This window comes from Dreissena polymorpha, chromosome 9 (genome assembly GCF_020536995.1).
Source record: "Dreissena polymorpha isolate Duluth1 chromosome 9, UMN_Dpol_1.0, whole genome shotgun sequence".
NCBI classification, from domain to species: domain Eukaryota; kingdom Metazoa; phylum Mollusca; class Bivalvia; order Myida; family Dreissenidae; genus Dreissena; species Dreissena polymorpha.
The window spans coordinates 45,116,599-45,135,074 of record NC_068363.1 but is presented as its reverse complement, the minus strand read 5'-3'; the positions used below and the strand labels follow the sequence as shown (position 1 = coordinate 45,135,074).

Below are 18,476 nucleotides of genomic sequence, written 5' to 3'. Positions count from 1 at the left end.
TGAGCATGGCAAATGAATATCAACTAGTAAAGTGAGCATGGCAAATGAATATCAACTAGTAAAGTGAGCATGGCAAATGAATATCAACTAGTAAAGTGAGCATGGCAAATGAATATCAACTAGTAAAGTGAGCATGGCAAATGAATATCAACTAGTAAAGTGAGCATGGCAAATGAATATCAACTAGTAAAGTGAGCATGGCAAATGAATATCAACTAGTAAAGTGAGCATGGCAAATGAATATCAACTAGTAAAGTGAGCATGGCAAATGAATATCAACTAGTAAAGTGAGCATGGCAAATGAATATCAACTAGTAAAGTGAGCATGGCAAATGAATATCAACTAGTAAAGTGAGCATGGCAAATGAATATCAACTAGTAAAGTGAGCATGGCAAATGAATATCAACTAGTAAAGTGAGCATGGCAAATGAATATCAACTAGTAAAGTGAGCATGGCAAATGAATATCAACTAGTAAAGTGAGCATGGCAAATGAATATCAACTAGTAAAGTGAGCATGGCAAATGAATATCAACTAGTAAAGTGAGCATGGCAAATGAATATCAACTAGTAAAGTGAGCATGGCAAATGAATATCAACTAGTAAAGTGAGCATGGCAAATGAATATCAACTAGTAAAGTGAGCATGGCAAATGAATATCAACTAGTAAAGTGAGCATGGCAAATGAATATCAACTAGTAAAGTGAGCATGGCAAATGAATATCAACTAGTAAAGTGAGCATGGCAAATGAATATCAACTAGTAAAGTGAGCATGGCAAATGAATATCAACTAGTAAAGTGAGCATGGCAAATGAATATCAACTAGTAAAGTGAGCATGGCAAATGAATATCAACTAGTAAAGTGAGCATGGCAAATGAATATCAACTAGTAAAGTGAGCATGGCAAATGAATATCAACTAGTAAAGTGAGCATGGCAAATGAATATCAACTAGTAAAGTGAGCATGGCAAATGAATATCAACTAGTAAAGTGAGCATGGCAAATGAATATCAACTAGTAAAGTGAGCATGGCAAATGAATATCAACTAGTAAAGTGAGCATGGCAAATGAATATCAACTAGTAAAGTGAGCATGGCAAATGAATATCAACTAGTAAAGTGAGCATGGCAAATGAATATCAACTAGTAAAGTGAGCATGGCAAATGAATATCAACTAGTAAAGTGAGCATGGCAAATGAATATCAACTAGTAAAGTGAGCATGGCAAATGAATATCAACTAGTAAAGTGAGCATGGCAAATGAATATCAACTAGTAAAGTGAGCATGGCAATGAATATCAACTAGTAAAGTGAGCATGGCAAATGAATATCAACTAGTAAAGTGAGCATGGCAAATGAATATCAACTAGTAAAGTGAGCATGGCAAATGAATATCAACTAGTAAAGTGAGCATGGCAAATGAATATCAACTAGTAAAGTGAGCATGGCAAATGAATATCAACTAGTAAAGTGAGCATGGCAAATGAATATCAACTAGTAAAGTGAGCATGGCAAATGAATATCAACTAGTAAAGTGAGCATGGCAAATGAATATCAACTAGTAAAGTGAGCATGGCAAATGAATATCAACTAGTAAAGTGAGCATGGCAAATGAATATCAACTAGTAAAGTGAGCATGGCAAATGAATATCAACTAGTAAAGTGAGCATGGCAAATGAATATCAACTAGTAAAGTGAGCATGGCAAATGAATATCAACTAGTAAAGTGAGCATGGCAAATGCTGAGAATTTGCTTATGGGAGACGCACATATAATTGTACATTGTGTAAAAGACGGTAAAACCCCATCATGCGATACACGATTATCTATCAGGGAGGTAACTGTCATAATTTCAATTTAAGTACCTCTCCAGGGATTATTCCCCGCATCAAATGTGACAAATGTAGATAATTTGCTATTATTTCAACAAAGAACGCGCGATGGAGCATCATGCTCCCTAAATATTTACGCAAACTTGTAGCAGGAGACGTTATAGTGACTTTTTAGCAAGATTTGCATTTTTGGGAAATGTATGTTGTGATTTAATTATTGATTTTATATTTCTCATGTCGGTCAAAATACACGCACAAATAAAAGACACGTATGCATTTTACACATTGTGTGTTTGTGTGTGTGTTTCGAAATCTAATAGGACCTTCCGCGTCTGAGGCATCATTATGGTAGACTCCGGATTGTGTAAAAGCTCTTCTACCTAACTATCATACTAGACTCAGTATAGTTGAGACGAGTTTTCAAATTATTGATGGATTTTCTAGTATTATATATATATTGTGTTGTGGTCTTGCGCTGGTGGGGTTAGACCGGAGACCTCAGAGAAAACCGCACAGGCCCAGTATGTTGAACACAAACCACATACCATCGTATGGGGCTGAACTTCCCGGTACCGGTCTTAATGTTGACTTTGAATTTTAACAGTAAGACGCACATTCGAGAGAAGCATAAATACTAATCTTTAGCATTACGGTTGGCGTTAAATTTTAGTTATTGTTTATATTTTCTTAGAAAATCACCTTTAGTTATTATTCAGGTACAAACTGGTCGTAATATTGTCGTAAGATAAACGTACGAGTTTCCATCAGTTATCATCATCATAACGACGGTCATTAGATTGCGGTTACCATTCTAGTCAATGTAATTCAATCTGTTTAAATTTGCATCTTCCGCCTCAGTAACCTGCGTTTGGTTGCAGATTGACGATTGTGTTACTTCAAACTCCAGTTCACAGGATATAATCTATCACGCGGATTAATGACATTAAATTACGCTTATTGTACTGATAACACAGAATTTTTTTGAAACACAAAATTAATTCAATTGTATTAATATTCCAATAGGCCATGCCAGAACTGAATATTAACTGCGCTATGAGAAACCCGGGCTTGATGTATTGTGTTATGTGTCGTTCCAGATTAGCATATGAAGTCCGCACAGACTTATTAGGGACGGCGACGCATGAAAATTGAAAAACTAAAATCTTCATACTTACACGACTTAAAACGTAATTAAGCTAGAATGATTAAAATCAATATTTCGAAAAAGCTACATAACGAATATTCGTGTTATTTCCGACCAATTTTGTGGTTGTTATGGTAACTTAAATAAGTGAAACCGCATTAATACGTGAAACCATACCATCGTTATTTGTTTTTTCGTTTTTTTGTCAGACAAATTGTGTTAACTTTATTTTTTACATGAGAAATTTAAAACTTAAAACTGCATCTTGCCATTACTAAAAGAACTTAAGCTAGGTTAATAAAACCTTTGCTGATCGAGTTCTTATTCCGACTACACTAACAATATTAACAACATTAACTACATTCGAAGACTGTGCTCATTTTGCACGTACACATTTTAACCCTTTTCCACTTAAATACGTATTTTTAAACACTAATGTAATATACCAGTCGTGATATTTTAATCAATATAAACTAATAATTGTAAAATAATACGGTATTTTATAACTTTTCTTTTTTTCGTCAGTCTGGTTGACGGTCCATTAAAAGGCTTCATTTTCAACCCTTAGATACTGATGAGCAGCAAACAGCATAATTCCTGAACAGACTGCGAGTGACTCGCAGGGTGTTCTGGTTTAAATGTTGTTTGCATATTTTCATTTCGCGTCTGAGAGGGAAAGGGTTAATCTACATAGCTTGATTATTGTTGGTTATCGAAGGATCAATATTGAAGTTTAAAAATATGTCGTTTCTTCAGCAATCGGAAGTTTTTCTGACGAATACGATGAAAGAATGTGCATATTTTTGTATCGTGTTCTCTATTTACATATCGTGGTTAATCTAATTACTATAACTTTTTGAGTTATCTAATGATGCAGATTCAGACGGACATACGGGCACATTTACACGTGCAGTGTACACCAATAATCCCTTCCAGATACACACATTTACACGTGCAGTGTACACCAATAATCCCTTCCAGATACACACATTTACACGTGCAGTGTACACCAATAATCCCTTCCAGATACACACATTTACACGTGCAGTGTACACCAATAATCCCTTCCAGATACACACATTTATACGTGCAGTGTACACCAATAATCCCTTCCAGATACACACATTTACACGTGCAATGTACACCAATAATCCCTTCCAGATACACAGGAAGGTTATTCCTTCCGGCTACACAGAAAGAGGGAAAAACACCTTTTTATAGCAACTTTTTCCAAAGATGTTCCTTTTGTAGTTTTGTCGGTAAGACATAAACTTGAAACAAGTAGTGCAATTTTGAACTTCTCAATAGATTTGGATTTTCATTACCAACACATCGCTGTTAAAAGCCATTGCCATAAATTCTTACCAAAACGATTTGTTTTAGTACGATTGCTGTATCCAGTGAATCTTTAACAACAACTTGTTGGCGTGTTGTCATATATTTTCGATATTTAATTACTTATTCAATTTCCGTTGTCGTTTTTACCCCATTTTGCCAAAATCAATACGGTGACAGTATACTTTGTTTTGGGTTCGTTTTTGGACACAGGTCTATTATCTATGGGTTGAGTTAATCACAGACGAGCATCGATATTGCCAGTCATTGCATTTAATCAATATCACTGCATCCACGTGCTGATATTTTCGTCTAAAAGATAGAACACTAATTGCTACAACAAAAATGCAATATTTACATCAGAAATATATTAGTGCCGCGCACCGTGAAAATGGGGTCTAATGCACGTGCATTAAGTTTCGTCCAAGATCAGCCTGTGCAGTCCGCACAGGCTAATCGGTGACGACACTTTCCGCCTACACTGGAGTTGTGCTAAGAATAGACTTTTAGTAAACGAAAAATACCATAACAGCGGAAATTGTCGTCCCTGATTAGCATGTGTGGACTACACAGGCTAATCTGGTACAAAACGTAAAGCACATGCATTAAAACCCCTTTTCACAGAGAACGGTCCATTTATAAAATTAGCTTCTTTGGAGAAGTATACTTTGGTGCATATTCATACGTTGTGTGGTTAAGATGAAGAGTCATAGCTAATTTAGTTGTTAAACCATTTATGCCTAGCGTCTATAAAAAAAGGCATTTGCAAACAGTGTCTCATCAGGGTCTGCGATGTTTGCTTAAAGGAATTTCTGTAAGAAAAAAATATATATATAGAAATAAATATATTAGACACCTTATTTTGGAAAAAAAGATCTAATTTAGAAGGATGGGAGAGTCCACTAGGCTTAAATGGGTTAAGCGCTGCTGCCACTAAATGCACAGAAAACCGCACACTAGCATCAACATCCGCTTTTGAATGTTTTGTTAGCTTAACATGTGATATTGTTTCCAGATGACATATCTGAAACACAGTACCGGTAACAGTCTAAAACCAATCCATATTTGGGAACAAGCATGTGGTTTTTCTCTGACATTGCATGGTATGTACCCATAAAGACTTCGCGACCGCAACGTTGGTACTAGACAAAGTTTATCCATAACAGTACAAAATATTCATAAGGATTCGAGCGGAGCTTGAAGCGGAAAACAACTGAAATGATTCTTTTAGAGGAACTGGTTCATTGTCATTTTCAATATATTATAGGAACATATCTTCTCAGCATTTTTCATTAAGATTGAATTAAAATCTGACTAATAGAGAGAGTAGACAATGTTTCGCTATACATGTAGCTATATACAGAAATTTAAAAAAAGGCACCCACCTCAGCGCATTGCTTTTAAACAAACTGGAACTATTTTCAGACTCACCTTGCAATGATATTTCCAATTAAAACAACAATCAATCCTATGTAAACACAAATCTTTGATAATCACACCAAAACTACCGACCACATCCATAAACTGTGTGCCATAACAATTTGTGTTCCACTCTTATCAGTCTGAATGTCTTTGATGTGAGTTCCCAGCTGGGGCCTATTTCTAGGGACTAAGGGCATTTAAGCTTCAAGTCTGACACATCACATTACCATTTCAAAAGGCATCAATGAATAATACTTTACCAGAACAATGCAGACACAGTCGATAGAGAATTAATTAGTTGCTTATAAGCAGGTGAATAAATGGGATCATTGGAAAACAAATAGTGCATTCCGATTGTCGATGTGCTTTGTTGCAGTAGTGAGTTTGAATTGAAGACGATTGTATTATATATGTTGATGAATCGGTGGAAATGTAATTGCACGCGCACAGAAATTTCAGATCAAGACTGGTTTGAATAAATATTGAAACTTAATTGATAAGAATACAGGTTTTATAATAAACTCAGTTGTTAGATGAAAATAATAAGCGTTATTAGTCCCAGGTTTGTATGTTTAAGGGTTCTGTCTTTATTTTCCGTTATGTATCCATATAAGTATCGATGGAATGCTGGACTGTGGATGGATTTAGTTTTATGGAATTCAATTCATAGTAAAATGTTATAATACAATTTTTAATATTTGGGACAAATTTTGGCAATATGAACTCGGTGGCTGGGGCATCAAATGTGATTGTGATATCGCGAGGGAAGGGCAAAGAAAAAGTGCAACAGCCTGTAGACTTGGAGGTAAAGTGAAATGATTTATTTCTTTTAATTTTTATTGTGTAATAACGAATAAAAAAAATGTGCAGCTTCAATAACTCATCAGCAGAAGTATCATCATCATCATTAACAGGATAAGCAGCAGCAGAAAAAACAACTACAACAACCAGAATGTCATACGCAATATATCAAACGCAGCATAAAGATCATCATCGCCATCCTGGAATAAAATCGGAATACGCAGCCAGAGCAATAACAACAGAACCCTCCTCAACGTCGCCACGTTCATAATCATTCTAACAATAATATTAGTAATTACATAATTTGTACGCTACTCGACAAAACATACTGATTTAGTTATCACGATTGAAATAAATATTTGACCATATTTGAAAGCTACAAATGATTCTTTCGATTTCTCATTTACCACAGTTAATAAACACAAGTGCGAAAACAAGCTGAAACGTCTAACGTTCGTGCATAACGACGTCATCAACTGTATGCGTAACCAGAAGGGATATTCCCTTGACAAACACGATGACGACGAAATTTCTTAACGGGCTACAAAATTCCAGCGCCCGCTAAGAAAGGTCGTAGCCAGCAAAGTCGGGATTAAAAGCGAATGTTAAAAAAAACGCTTATCACTTTTTTGCTGATGTGGCCTAACAGTGGGCGTCGTTTAAACAATAAATACAAGTAATAAAGGATATAAAACGGCGAAAATTACTTGTCTCGGCATGGACGTCGACATCTGGTTTTTCACGTGATTGCCCCCTCTGTTAACGACATAAATAAGAGTGACTAATGAAGTGAAATAATGCGTTCGTTGTGGTAGCGTATGATGGTTGTGTTCATAATTTTCATAGATTTATGGGAATCCCATGGTTGAGCATATTCTTCAAGCATTAATATGTGTTAGGAAAAGTAACACTGGTATACGGATGTAATGAATGCAAGTTGTTTTTTCTTTCACCCACTTTCTTAAATCGTATTGTCCAATGCTTCGATTATTATTTTGCCAATATTCCATAAAGATATATGATAAATTGCATTTTGTCCATCACAACACTAAACTATAATCAATTAATATTTTATTTAAAACAAATTGCATTTTCTCGTGCAATATCCTTTGTGTCTGTGTGCACTTCCAATTAAGTTCTCTCAAACGATATTCAATATTGCTCGCACCAGACTAGCATAGCATACATGACCTTTCAAATATAAACATATTGCTGGGGATAGGTACTTCAATAATGCTGTTATACCTAGGGTAAGGACCACAAGGTACGGCATCAGCTCTTTCCGCTTCAGCGCGGCCAAACTTTGAAATTCTCTACCGCAAAACTTCAGAGACCAATCGAACTACAATTGCTTCCGAAGTTTGGTCAGCGCATGGAGTGGAGAGAGTTGCGCTTGTTTTTGCTGTTCCCCAGTTACATAGTTTTATTCATGTAGTTGTAGTTTTGTTTGCATTTAGTTTATTTGTACTGCTCTTTGTTTATATTTGCTTGCATTTCCCTTGTTTTCTTCTGTTTGCTTTGTTTTCATGTGTAGCTATCATCCATTTTTCCGTCTCTATTACCCTAAGAGCGTGAGTCCTTTTGTTTTTGCATATTTTGTGTGCATGTAATTGCTGCTTTTCATGTTTTAACTATGAAATAAATTCCAATTGTGTCATGCACTTGTGAGGAAGTTGCTGATCAGTTCTTTCCAAATCTGATTCGGGGGGATATATGTTTTTATTCTTTTCTTACTTGGTGTACTTTTGTGGTTATTTTCCTATTTCAGTATCTTATGTATTTCGTTTTATTGCGGTTTTAGACCTAGGTCAAGATCAGCAACTTCCACACACATTTTAATTTAATTTATTATCTTCCAATTATGTTTGTGATGTTTGTAGTCTGTCAGTTCTTTTAATATTTTCCCTATATGAATATATTTGTTTTTAAATACCTCATGTCTAAATAGTCTATAGGATGGATTATGTATCATTTAATGCTGATGTTTTGTTTTAAATATTAATGTTATTATTGTTATTATTGTAAATGTCGGTTTATAGCTAATGTTTCTTTGTTGCACATTTACCGACTTAAAATAAAATTTGATTTGATTTGATTATAGTAAAACTCTATTTGTATCAGCCATTGCCCATTCTTAATTTTATTACAGGCACCTTTATTTGAGAAAAGTTACCAAATGGCATACATGTATACACATTAGTAGCAGTAGCACAGTAAATATTAATTTACCTCCATTAAACCTTGTTACATATTTCTGAAAGATGGTGCGCCCTCTTGCCGTCTCGCACGATGTTTCTATTGTAGTTTATGTGCATTCTTTAAAGGGATCTTTTCACGCTTTGGTAAATTGACAAAATTGAAAAAAATTGTTTCAGATTCGTAAGTTTTCGTTTTAGTTATGATATTTGTGAGGAAACAGTAATACTGAACATTAACCATGCTCTAATATAGCCATTATATGCATCTTTTGACGATTTTAAAACCTAAAAATTATAAAGCGTTGCAACGCGAAACGATTGAATAATTTGGAGAGTTCTGTTTTTGTCGTTAAATTTTGTGAAACTACGAAGATTGCTTATATAAGGTATAAAATACGTCAATAATGTGTACTCGGCGGAATAGCTCAGTAGGCTAAAGCGTTTTTACTTCAGGACTCTGGCAGGACTCCAGGGGTCGATGGTTCGAAACCTGCTCCGGGCAATCTTCTTTTCCTTTTTTTAATTTTTTTCTTGATTTTTTACTGGAGCTTTTACGATCCAATGTTTACATTTATCAATATAAAGCATTTAATGAATAAGTTAAAAAAATGCCAAAATCTGTGAAAAGGCCCCTTTAATGGATTGCCATGCGGCATATCGCCGATACGATTTCTAAAACCAATATGTATGAGTTCAGTGGTTTGTAATAGCGTTGCTAAAAGTGCACACATAATGTGCATACTGTGCATACTGTCGAGCTGTTTCGTTCCCTATTTCGAATTAGCTTACCCGTTTATATGTCGGGGAAGTTGATAGGTAGTGTGAACATCTTAAATAGATCAAAGCGCTGAAGGCACTGAAGTTGTTTGCTATGGCATAATTAAAGATGCAACTCATTTTTCAAAATAAATAAGTTTGAAATGAACACACGCCATTCACATTTATAAAGAGTGTGTCATAACGCACGGGTCGAGATTTGTGTGCACTTTTTATCATCCTATTTATTTTATAGAGAAAACTTGACAAAATAACAACAACATGGCCCTTTTTGACGTTCTGAAAGCATAGAAAGTATGATGAAAATGGTAAAGAGAACTGAATATAAAGACAATTTGCAATCACCATCATATAAAATGAATATTGTTGGAATATCGAATACCTATCTCACTAATAATATAATTTCATGATGAATATTACCTGTACAAAACTTTAGATTTTTGACACCATATACAAATTCAAAATATACAATAAGATTATTGATGAAAGAAAAAGAAAAATAAATCTGCGAGCAATACGTTTTACTCATGAATTAGGTAGTCATACAAACAGCCCTGTTGATTCGTACTTTGTTGTTTATGCATTACTTGTTACCCCAGCATTTCACACGGGGTCAACAACTTTGACCTAAACATAGGTATAGAGTACTAATTCGCTTTTTCGGCGTAGCTGTTTTACCCAGCTTTCACCTTAAATGACTTTTAAATAACGCAAGCAGACACACATTAATATTTTCGAATATTTCATAGGCTGATTCGAGATAAAACCTCTGAACTTTGGCTACATCACTGTGTCTGTGCTTAGCGCAGAGGATGTAGAATTGTTCAGTGTAAGGAATTCCGGACTACTCTCTGTATGTTCAAACGACACAAATTGTGGCCCAGTTACAATTACGCGTTAAAATCCATCTCGCAGAATTTCCGGGTCAGTACTCGTTCACTAACTCGTCCGGGCATTACATAATTGACCATCGATAAACACAATTTTGCTTTCAAGATGAGAAAACAAACATTACCGAAATAGTATAGTGTCATGATAAGAGGAAAATCGTTTAATTATCCAACCACAAATGTTTGCCGTACTCGGTCAGCACGTCTGGAAATCGTTCCTGAACGCCTGGATAGGCTGCCCTTATTTACAAGTTTGATATTTTTAATTCAATTTTGTAACGAAAAGCATTGTGCTAAAATGTGTCATTTCCAATTCGCAATGAGATTTTTAATGACCCTCGTCATTCGAAAATGGGTCTTACTTATATGCGCCCATCCTATATAGAGCCTTCTCAGCCTGCGCATCTCTCAGTCTGGTCAGAAGATAAATGATGAGACCATACCTCATTGATTGATTTTGTAGCGAACAGCATCACCTCTGACCAGACTTCACAATGCACATGTTCGGCTAAAGATACGCTGGCCGAAACGCGTAAGACCCATTTTCGCATGATGCGGCTACGAAAGTGTGATTTAAATGTGTCGAAAGAAAACTGCGTGTAAATCAAGTATTAACATACGATATATTTCGATGGCGAAGAATTATACTCATAATAAGACATGTGAGGACACATGATGTGCAATCCCGATTACAATTTTTATCTAAGTATACTAATGTGGTTTGACAATTATAACACACATTTCATGTGGTGAATATGCGACTTACAAGTGAAAAAATCAACAACACACAACAGGTAAAGTTTTTTTTAATTTAATTATTAAGAAACGTAAATTGCAAACTTTACTTCAAAGTCAGCATTTACGCCGACTACCTTTTTAAGACATATTTCTTGTTATATTTAGTTGTCTTTTATATTCGGGTTTAGCGATTATAAAGCATTTTTGTGGTTGTCTATTGTATACCTGTAGTAATTGGTGAACTCATGTTCAATGTTTCGTAAATTGAGAACTGTGAATATAAACAGGCTTAACCTTCTACTATTGCGTTGTTAGCACCCGTAAATACAAAGGATCGCCGCTATCTGTTGAGAACAAAAGAACGTTTCCCAGAAATATGAAATTTAAACCCGCTGTAGAAGCATGCACTATGAACGAGGTTACGAAACATCCCTCTATACGTGTTTATCAGCAAAAGTGTTATTTTCCCGCATCTATTAATAGCCTCAGATTATGCAGATGCGGTGGTTATCGTTCTTAGCGTAGTTAAGAGCAGAGCGACTTGCAACGAGTATTACTAACCTTAGTTGTTCGCAAGCGAACAATTAAAAAATGAAAATGGCACATCTGTGCCACAGTACATATTCGTACCAGTCTCAGCAGTACCAGTCTCAGCATATATTGGTATGCGTATGCCACCCATAGAAAACTGTATACGCAAATTTAAACGCGAAACACAAATACGTTGAGAAAAGATAAGTAATGTACTGCGAACAATTATGACAAAAGGAACATAATTCGCCTCCTTGGTGCAAAAAGGCACCATGTGCCATTGAAATACGAAGGCATATGGTACCTCTTTGCACCGATGGTGCGAATTATGTATTCATGTCAAATAGTTGTTTTTTGTTTCTATCTATTGGAACAATAAAGGACACACACATGACAGAACGCTAAATATTTAATGGAATATACTCAACAATTGATATGTTTATATGCAGACGTTCCATGTTACATACATGTATGTCTGAACAAAATATTATTGTAAGTATATGGTTGCTGTCGACATTAGTACAAAAATACTCTGGGTTTTGAACACCTCATTGTAAGCATTACTTTTTAGGGACATATATATACGTTGTTCAGTGGTTTCATTTTGTCTGCAATTGTGTATATATAAGACAAGTTTGGAACAAACTTTTATATAACGACTTACTAAATAAGTAAAAAAAAAAGAAAAAAATGCGAATACTTGTGTTGTTTCGTATTGATAAATGTATAAATTACAACGTAATTTGGCGGATATTCGGGTAATATGAACTCCATATCGAGATTGATAACTTATAGTTTGTCCGCATCAGAGCTGTTTTCTTGGAGTGCTAAGCATATTTACACGTAGCCAGTGCCACGCATAATTGTATTTCATGAACATGATAAATGTTGGTATTAATCGCGAATCATAATAACGATCCTCAGTTATTTTGCATATACCAAATATTATTTTGGAGATATTCGAAATTATTTTGTGATGTATTTATGCTGCGAGTCATTTGGAATGTAACACAAAACCCTATAAACACGTTGGAGTTTATTATAAATATTAATGATGATATTATATCATAGTTATAAATATCATACATGTGTTATTTATCTTCAAACCACCTGATCCGATGGAATCAAAAAACGAAAGAAAACGCGTATCCATTATTTTAGTCGCGAGCAAAGTATTCACCGAATCGTCCAAATACGCCATATCTTTTTTCAAGCAAGCGTTAACAGAGGGGGTAATCACGTGACAAACAAGATGGCGACGTCCATGCCGAGGCAGGTATTTTTCGTCGTTTTATACCCTTTTGTACTTGTATTATTTTTTTTAATTCCGCTCACTTTCCAGTCATATTAAGAAGAAAGTTACTGACTTTTATTTTATAGTAATATTCGCTCTATATCTCGACTTTACTCGGTGCGAAATTTCTTAGCGGGATGACCTAATTAGGACTAAGAAAATTTGCGGGAAGTAAAGTCGAGATATAAAGCGAATTTAAATACAAAATAAACGCTAATCTCCTTTTTTACTGATATGGCTGGAAAGTGAGCGTCATTTAAAAAATAAACAGAAGTTATAAAGGGTATAAAACGACTGTCTCGGTATGGACGTCGCCATCTTGACTATCACGTGATTACCCCTCTAGTTAACCACTTGATGGTCATCGTGTTCTTAGCAAACACTGCTTTATTAATTCAGATGCATAACCGTGTATCTGTCTTGTATAGACAGGCTTGTTATTTCCAATCAGTGGCGTAGCTGCTATTAGGCACAGCCGACCCGGGCCTACATTGTTTTAAACATAAGCAAAATAAAAATGCTTCAACTTCAAAACACGCATTAAAATGTTGACCCTGAGGGGATGAGGTGTTAGAAATCTGCATTTCATATTGACATAATCCTCAGACAATGGATTTTGGTCGTGTTCAAATGACATATCTTCCAATTATCAACTCTACTTCTTTCTATGTGCATAGATTCTGGCTCGCTTCTTTTACGTGACTTGCTGTTACAAGTTTACATAGATCTACGTGCAGATATATCAATCTCCACGCAGAGTTGTCGTTCCTTGCTCTCACATACAACTCTGCGAAAGGCTCAGCACGCAATTTTGTCTATAAAATAGCTAAAACCGAACAAACGCATTCAATGTATATTTGATTGGATATTTAAGATCGCATGCATTAAATTAAGAAATATGGCTTTAAAATGTACGATAAATCGTGCAAAAACTTGCGAGTTTTAATGCAACTCTTTGGAACTATTGTATTGCCCATTTACGCAGATGGAATCATTCCACGCACTTTACATATGTAAATAATTGAACATAATGTTTATTGAGTGACGTTAGGAATTGCTTCGACGTGTGTATGTATGTTGGTTTCTTAACATCAAAAAACCATATCAATTTTATAATAATGAATTAAGACTGATATAAGATATCATGGTATGAGATGGTTTTCTTTAATGCAGTGAATGCAATGTAACCGTCGGGCAAGAGATTGTTAAGTATAATGTAACCTCAATGATGAACGCTTGGTATGATCATGACGTGAATGAGACGCTTTCATTACAATAGTCCGTTCTGAGCCCAACACAGAGGTGAATGTAATGTAACCGTCGTGCAAGAGATTGGCAGATATATTTGTCTCCCTTTCAACACTACAGTAAGTTGTAATCGATTATCGTTGGATTTTTAAGAAATATTCCGAATGATGCTTATGACCGCGCAAAATTAAAATGAAGCAGTTCCCCCCTTATCCCGATCAATCTGATACCGGATCGGTTCGTTCCCTTGATGCCAAACAAAAAACGTGCGGTTATAAACATGCAAACAGTATTATTGGAAAAAATTCCTATGGTTTGACTTGTGAATAAGTTGAGTGTTACACTTTTAAATGTTTCTCTGTTCCATATAGTTTTAAAATTTAGTTCCCTGGTATAAAGATAATACAGAAAAATTAAGTTATCTGACATTGAGATAAAACAGTAAAATATAAAAGAAAAACAGGCCAAAGTCTTATATTTTCATATCTTATTATTTGTCTAGATATGCTTTAAATCTCAGCACAGGCGTTATAGGATTTAAACATTTTCAGGGGGAAGACCCCCGGACCCCTCGTTTTTATGTATCATATCCGGGCCTACAGCTAAAACAAATGCTAGCTACGCCACTGGCGATTGCCCAGTTAAGAGCATAATAAGCTGGTTGAGAAACCCGCAATCTATCGCCGTCATTTAAGTAACTATAACGCTCAAAAGCAACAAAAATTTCGTTAAGTATTTTGTAAAATAAAGTTAACACCTTAACAATCGGTGTTCCTTATAGCAATAGCCAAAATTTCAACGCTAGATGTGGTATGATTACTTAGATTTTTGTTGATACAAAATGCTCGTTTTTATTTATTTGTGGCCACAATTAATTCTGGGTGTGTAGAAATACCGAATTCCCCGTAATTACCGAAATACCCCGAAGTCCCCAGTTATTCCCCGAAATCCCCAATAATATTTATTATTTATCAAAATACTGCGGATATTAAGATAGAATATTGCAAAATACAATCTATTCACTGATGAAAAATTGTTTTTATCCATGTTTGGTAGTGAAAAACTAAAATATATACATAATTATTGGGATTCCGAGTATGAATCCTAGTGCATGTTTTCACAAGCACGATCAGGTACAGAAATCCCCACAGTAAATATTGTTGTTAAGTTTTTGTCTTTACCTCTTCTTTCTAATATCAAAAAGCCACCCAGATGATTTTTTGACACTTGAAGAGCTTTACAGCGGGGATTTCTGTACCTGATCGTGCTTGTGAAAACATGCACTATGGATTCATACTCGGAATCCAAATAAATATGTAAAAATGTTAGTTTTTAACTACCAAACATGGATAAAAACAATTTTTCATCAGTGAATAGATTGTATTTTGCAATATTCTATCTTAATATTCGCAGTATTTTGATAAATAGTCAATATTATTGGGGATTTCGGGGGATTTCGGTAATTACGGGGATTTCGGTATTTCTACACACCCGGAATTAATTGTGGCCACAAATAAATAAAAACAAGCATTTTGTATCTACAAAAATCTAAGTAATCACACCACATCTAGCGTTGAAATTTTGGCTATTGCTATAAGGAACACTGATTGTTAAGGTGTTAACTTTATTGTACGAAATACTTAACGAAATTTTCGTTGATTTTGAGCGTTATAGTGACTTTAATCAACTGAGTTTTTTTTCAAGAACATATGATCTTCTGTTACTCTACTGTTAATTTTATGACAATTGTCTTACTAATCTTCGTGAGACAAACAGACATAACTAACACACTATCCTGTCAAATAATTTTCATTCTTTTGTCATTGATTGTCATTGATTGTCGTTGATTTCGTTGGTGTACGGATCCACGAAATGAACTCAACCGCATCCGACAATCATTGACATAAAATACACATTTCTTCCTAAATCGGAAATCAACGATTGTGCATGTCCACGTAAAACATGATATTACTTCAATTTGATGTTTAGACATTTGAAGTGGTATGACACCCAGTGAAGAAATTACCCATACCAAAGGGTATATATATTTAGTGGGATGTAGCATATAAATGCATTTTTCACAACACAAAAAAATCAAATCATGTCATTAGAAACGCGTCTTGCATTCCTCGCAGAATAACTTCAAAGATATTGCGGCAGTGCTAAATCTTTATTAGGATATCTCTTAAAATTTACCGAACGCTATGCGTTTCCTAACTACATTACCGGCGGATGCCAAGTTCCATGGTTGACCGGTCCTTATTTACCACACAAGTGAATACATCTGCGGTTGAAACAGTTGTCATACATAAGCAATAAAGAACACCACTTCGAGCAATCAGGCATTTTGATGATTTTCAAATCACCCTAAAACAGACAGATCATGCCAGCGTTCTGTATATGTTTTGGGGCTGCCTGATCGGTAACTTTAAGACCAGAAGGACCTTCGTGGCGTTCACTATGGTGCTGGACGGTTTATTTGTGGGTTCTATAAAAACGATCTGTTACAACTATGTCTATTTTTTATTCATTTATTTGCGACCGTCAGGAAAATATATCCTTTTGAGCTAAGACTTATAACGGAATTTTGATCCAATATTATTTCCGAATAATATAATAATTTTTTAGGATCGTATATAGCAGAACATTGTACGAGAAGTGTTTTGTGGGCGTGAACAGCAGAAGGGTATTACGTCACAGCAATCAGTAAATATTTAGTATTTACATATAATATTTGTAAATGATTCAGCATGTTGTATACATGAGTTAACTTAGAGTTACCATCGAATCTATACTATTTGATAGACTTGTCAAATGTAATGTCCCAGTTTCTTACAAACAAATACCATAGAAGTTTGCTTGGAATATCTCGTCGTTAGTTTCACGATAGGTATTAAAGGGAAGTCACTCTTTATTTACATACCTATAGGGGTTAAATCGTTTGCATCCCTTTGTTGTATTTATCCATAGTATGGTTGTCAGGCTCACAGGCAGAAGTATCATAATTTTGCCCCCACCCCCTCCCGAAACCCACCCCCCCCCCCCCCGAGCTTACCCTAGGGGTTCCAGATTGTTAAATGTAATTGAATATTAAAGTTATTAGCCGAGCAGGAGATCGGTTAGTAGTGTAATCTCGTTGCTTTTACTGTCTTTTAACGAATCCAGTTGCATTTTGTCGGCAACTGCATGGGAACATGTGTGTTTTCGATTAAAAAGTTCACGTCCAGTGTTCCACAATCTTTCAGCAATAGGCATATAGTGCGTTTCATACCTTGTGTATATATAATACCTATACGAGGGTTATTTTTTCAAACTATGTATTTTGGTCAATATTCGTTGTTGAAAAGTCAAACCATACACAATAGGTGTACATTTAACAATCTGGAACCCCTGGGGTAAACTCGGGGGGGGGGGTGGGTAGGGTCCCGGGGGGGGGGGGCAAATTTATGATACTGCTGCCTGTGGTCAGGCTTTGTTTTATAGCATGATTATTTAACAGTTGTTTTTCAACATATTTGGTATTCGTTTGCACTGCTTTATACTTATAGAAGAAACGCAATGTTGCCATCTTGTTAAGGTTTAATTAACGATCATTATACCGAAACCTAAACAAACGCATGTATACATTTGCCTTACAAATATATTAATACAACATTTCGTACAAACAAACAAGTAAGTCATCAGTTACGCCATAACTGTGTTGATTTCCAAACAATATAATCGAAGTATGATATTTAATAATTAGTTTAGAGTTTAAAGGAATCTTTGAAAGATAGACAGACAAATTCGTTATGAATTATGTAAAATAATGCTATAGATACATACCCAATTGGCATTCACTTGAACGTATACGTTAGCACGAGGACATTTTGGAAAATATGCAAGAATGCTTTATATCGGTATAAATATACGGATTAAAGCTACAAAACATATATGGGAACAATTTTTTACGTGTATCCTTATTATTTATAATTAATATACTACGCTGAGAATGAACACGTTTTAAAGCCGTTTACATAAGTATAAATATATATATATATATATATATATATATATATATATATATATATATATTTATTTTTTTTATTTTTTTTTACAATCGATTGGAATAAACGCCTACGTCTGATGGAACTTATTGATGCTGCATAGAGCGCGAGGATAGAGCGCGATGAGAATTAAATCTAGTCACGTGACTATCGATGAAAACTGTGCGTGCTAACCTATTGTAGAAATCACCGCGCTGCTCTGAAATGCAATAGTTCCAGA

General features: G+C 35.1%; 1 protein-coding gene across 1 annotated transcript in view; it reads left to right on the top strand.

Moving 5' to 3' along the window:
• Positions 1–6,451: 6,451 nt before the first annotated feature.
• Positions 6,452–18,476, top strand: part of LOC127845997 (dipeptidyl aminopeptidase-like protein 6) — a 62,884-nt gene continuing 50,859 nt past the window's right edge. Inside the window, exon 1 of the mRNA XM_052377177.1 lies at positions 6,452–6,538. Coding sequence (XP_052233137.1) covers positions 6,452–6,538 — 87 coding nt within the window. The remainder of the gene's footprint in view (positions 6,539–18,476) is intronic.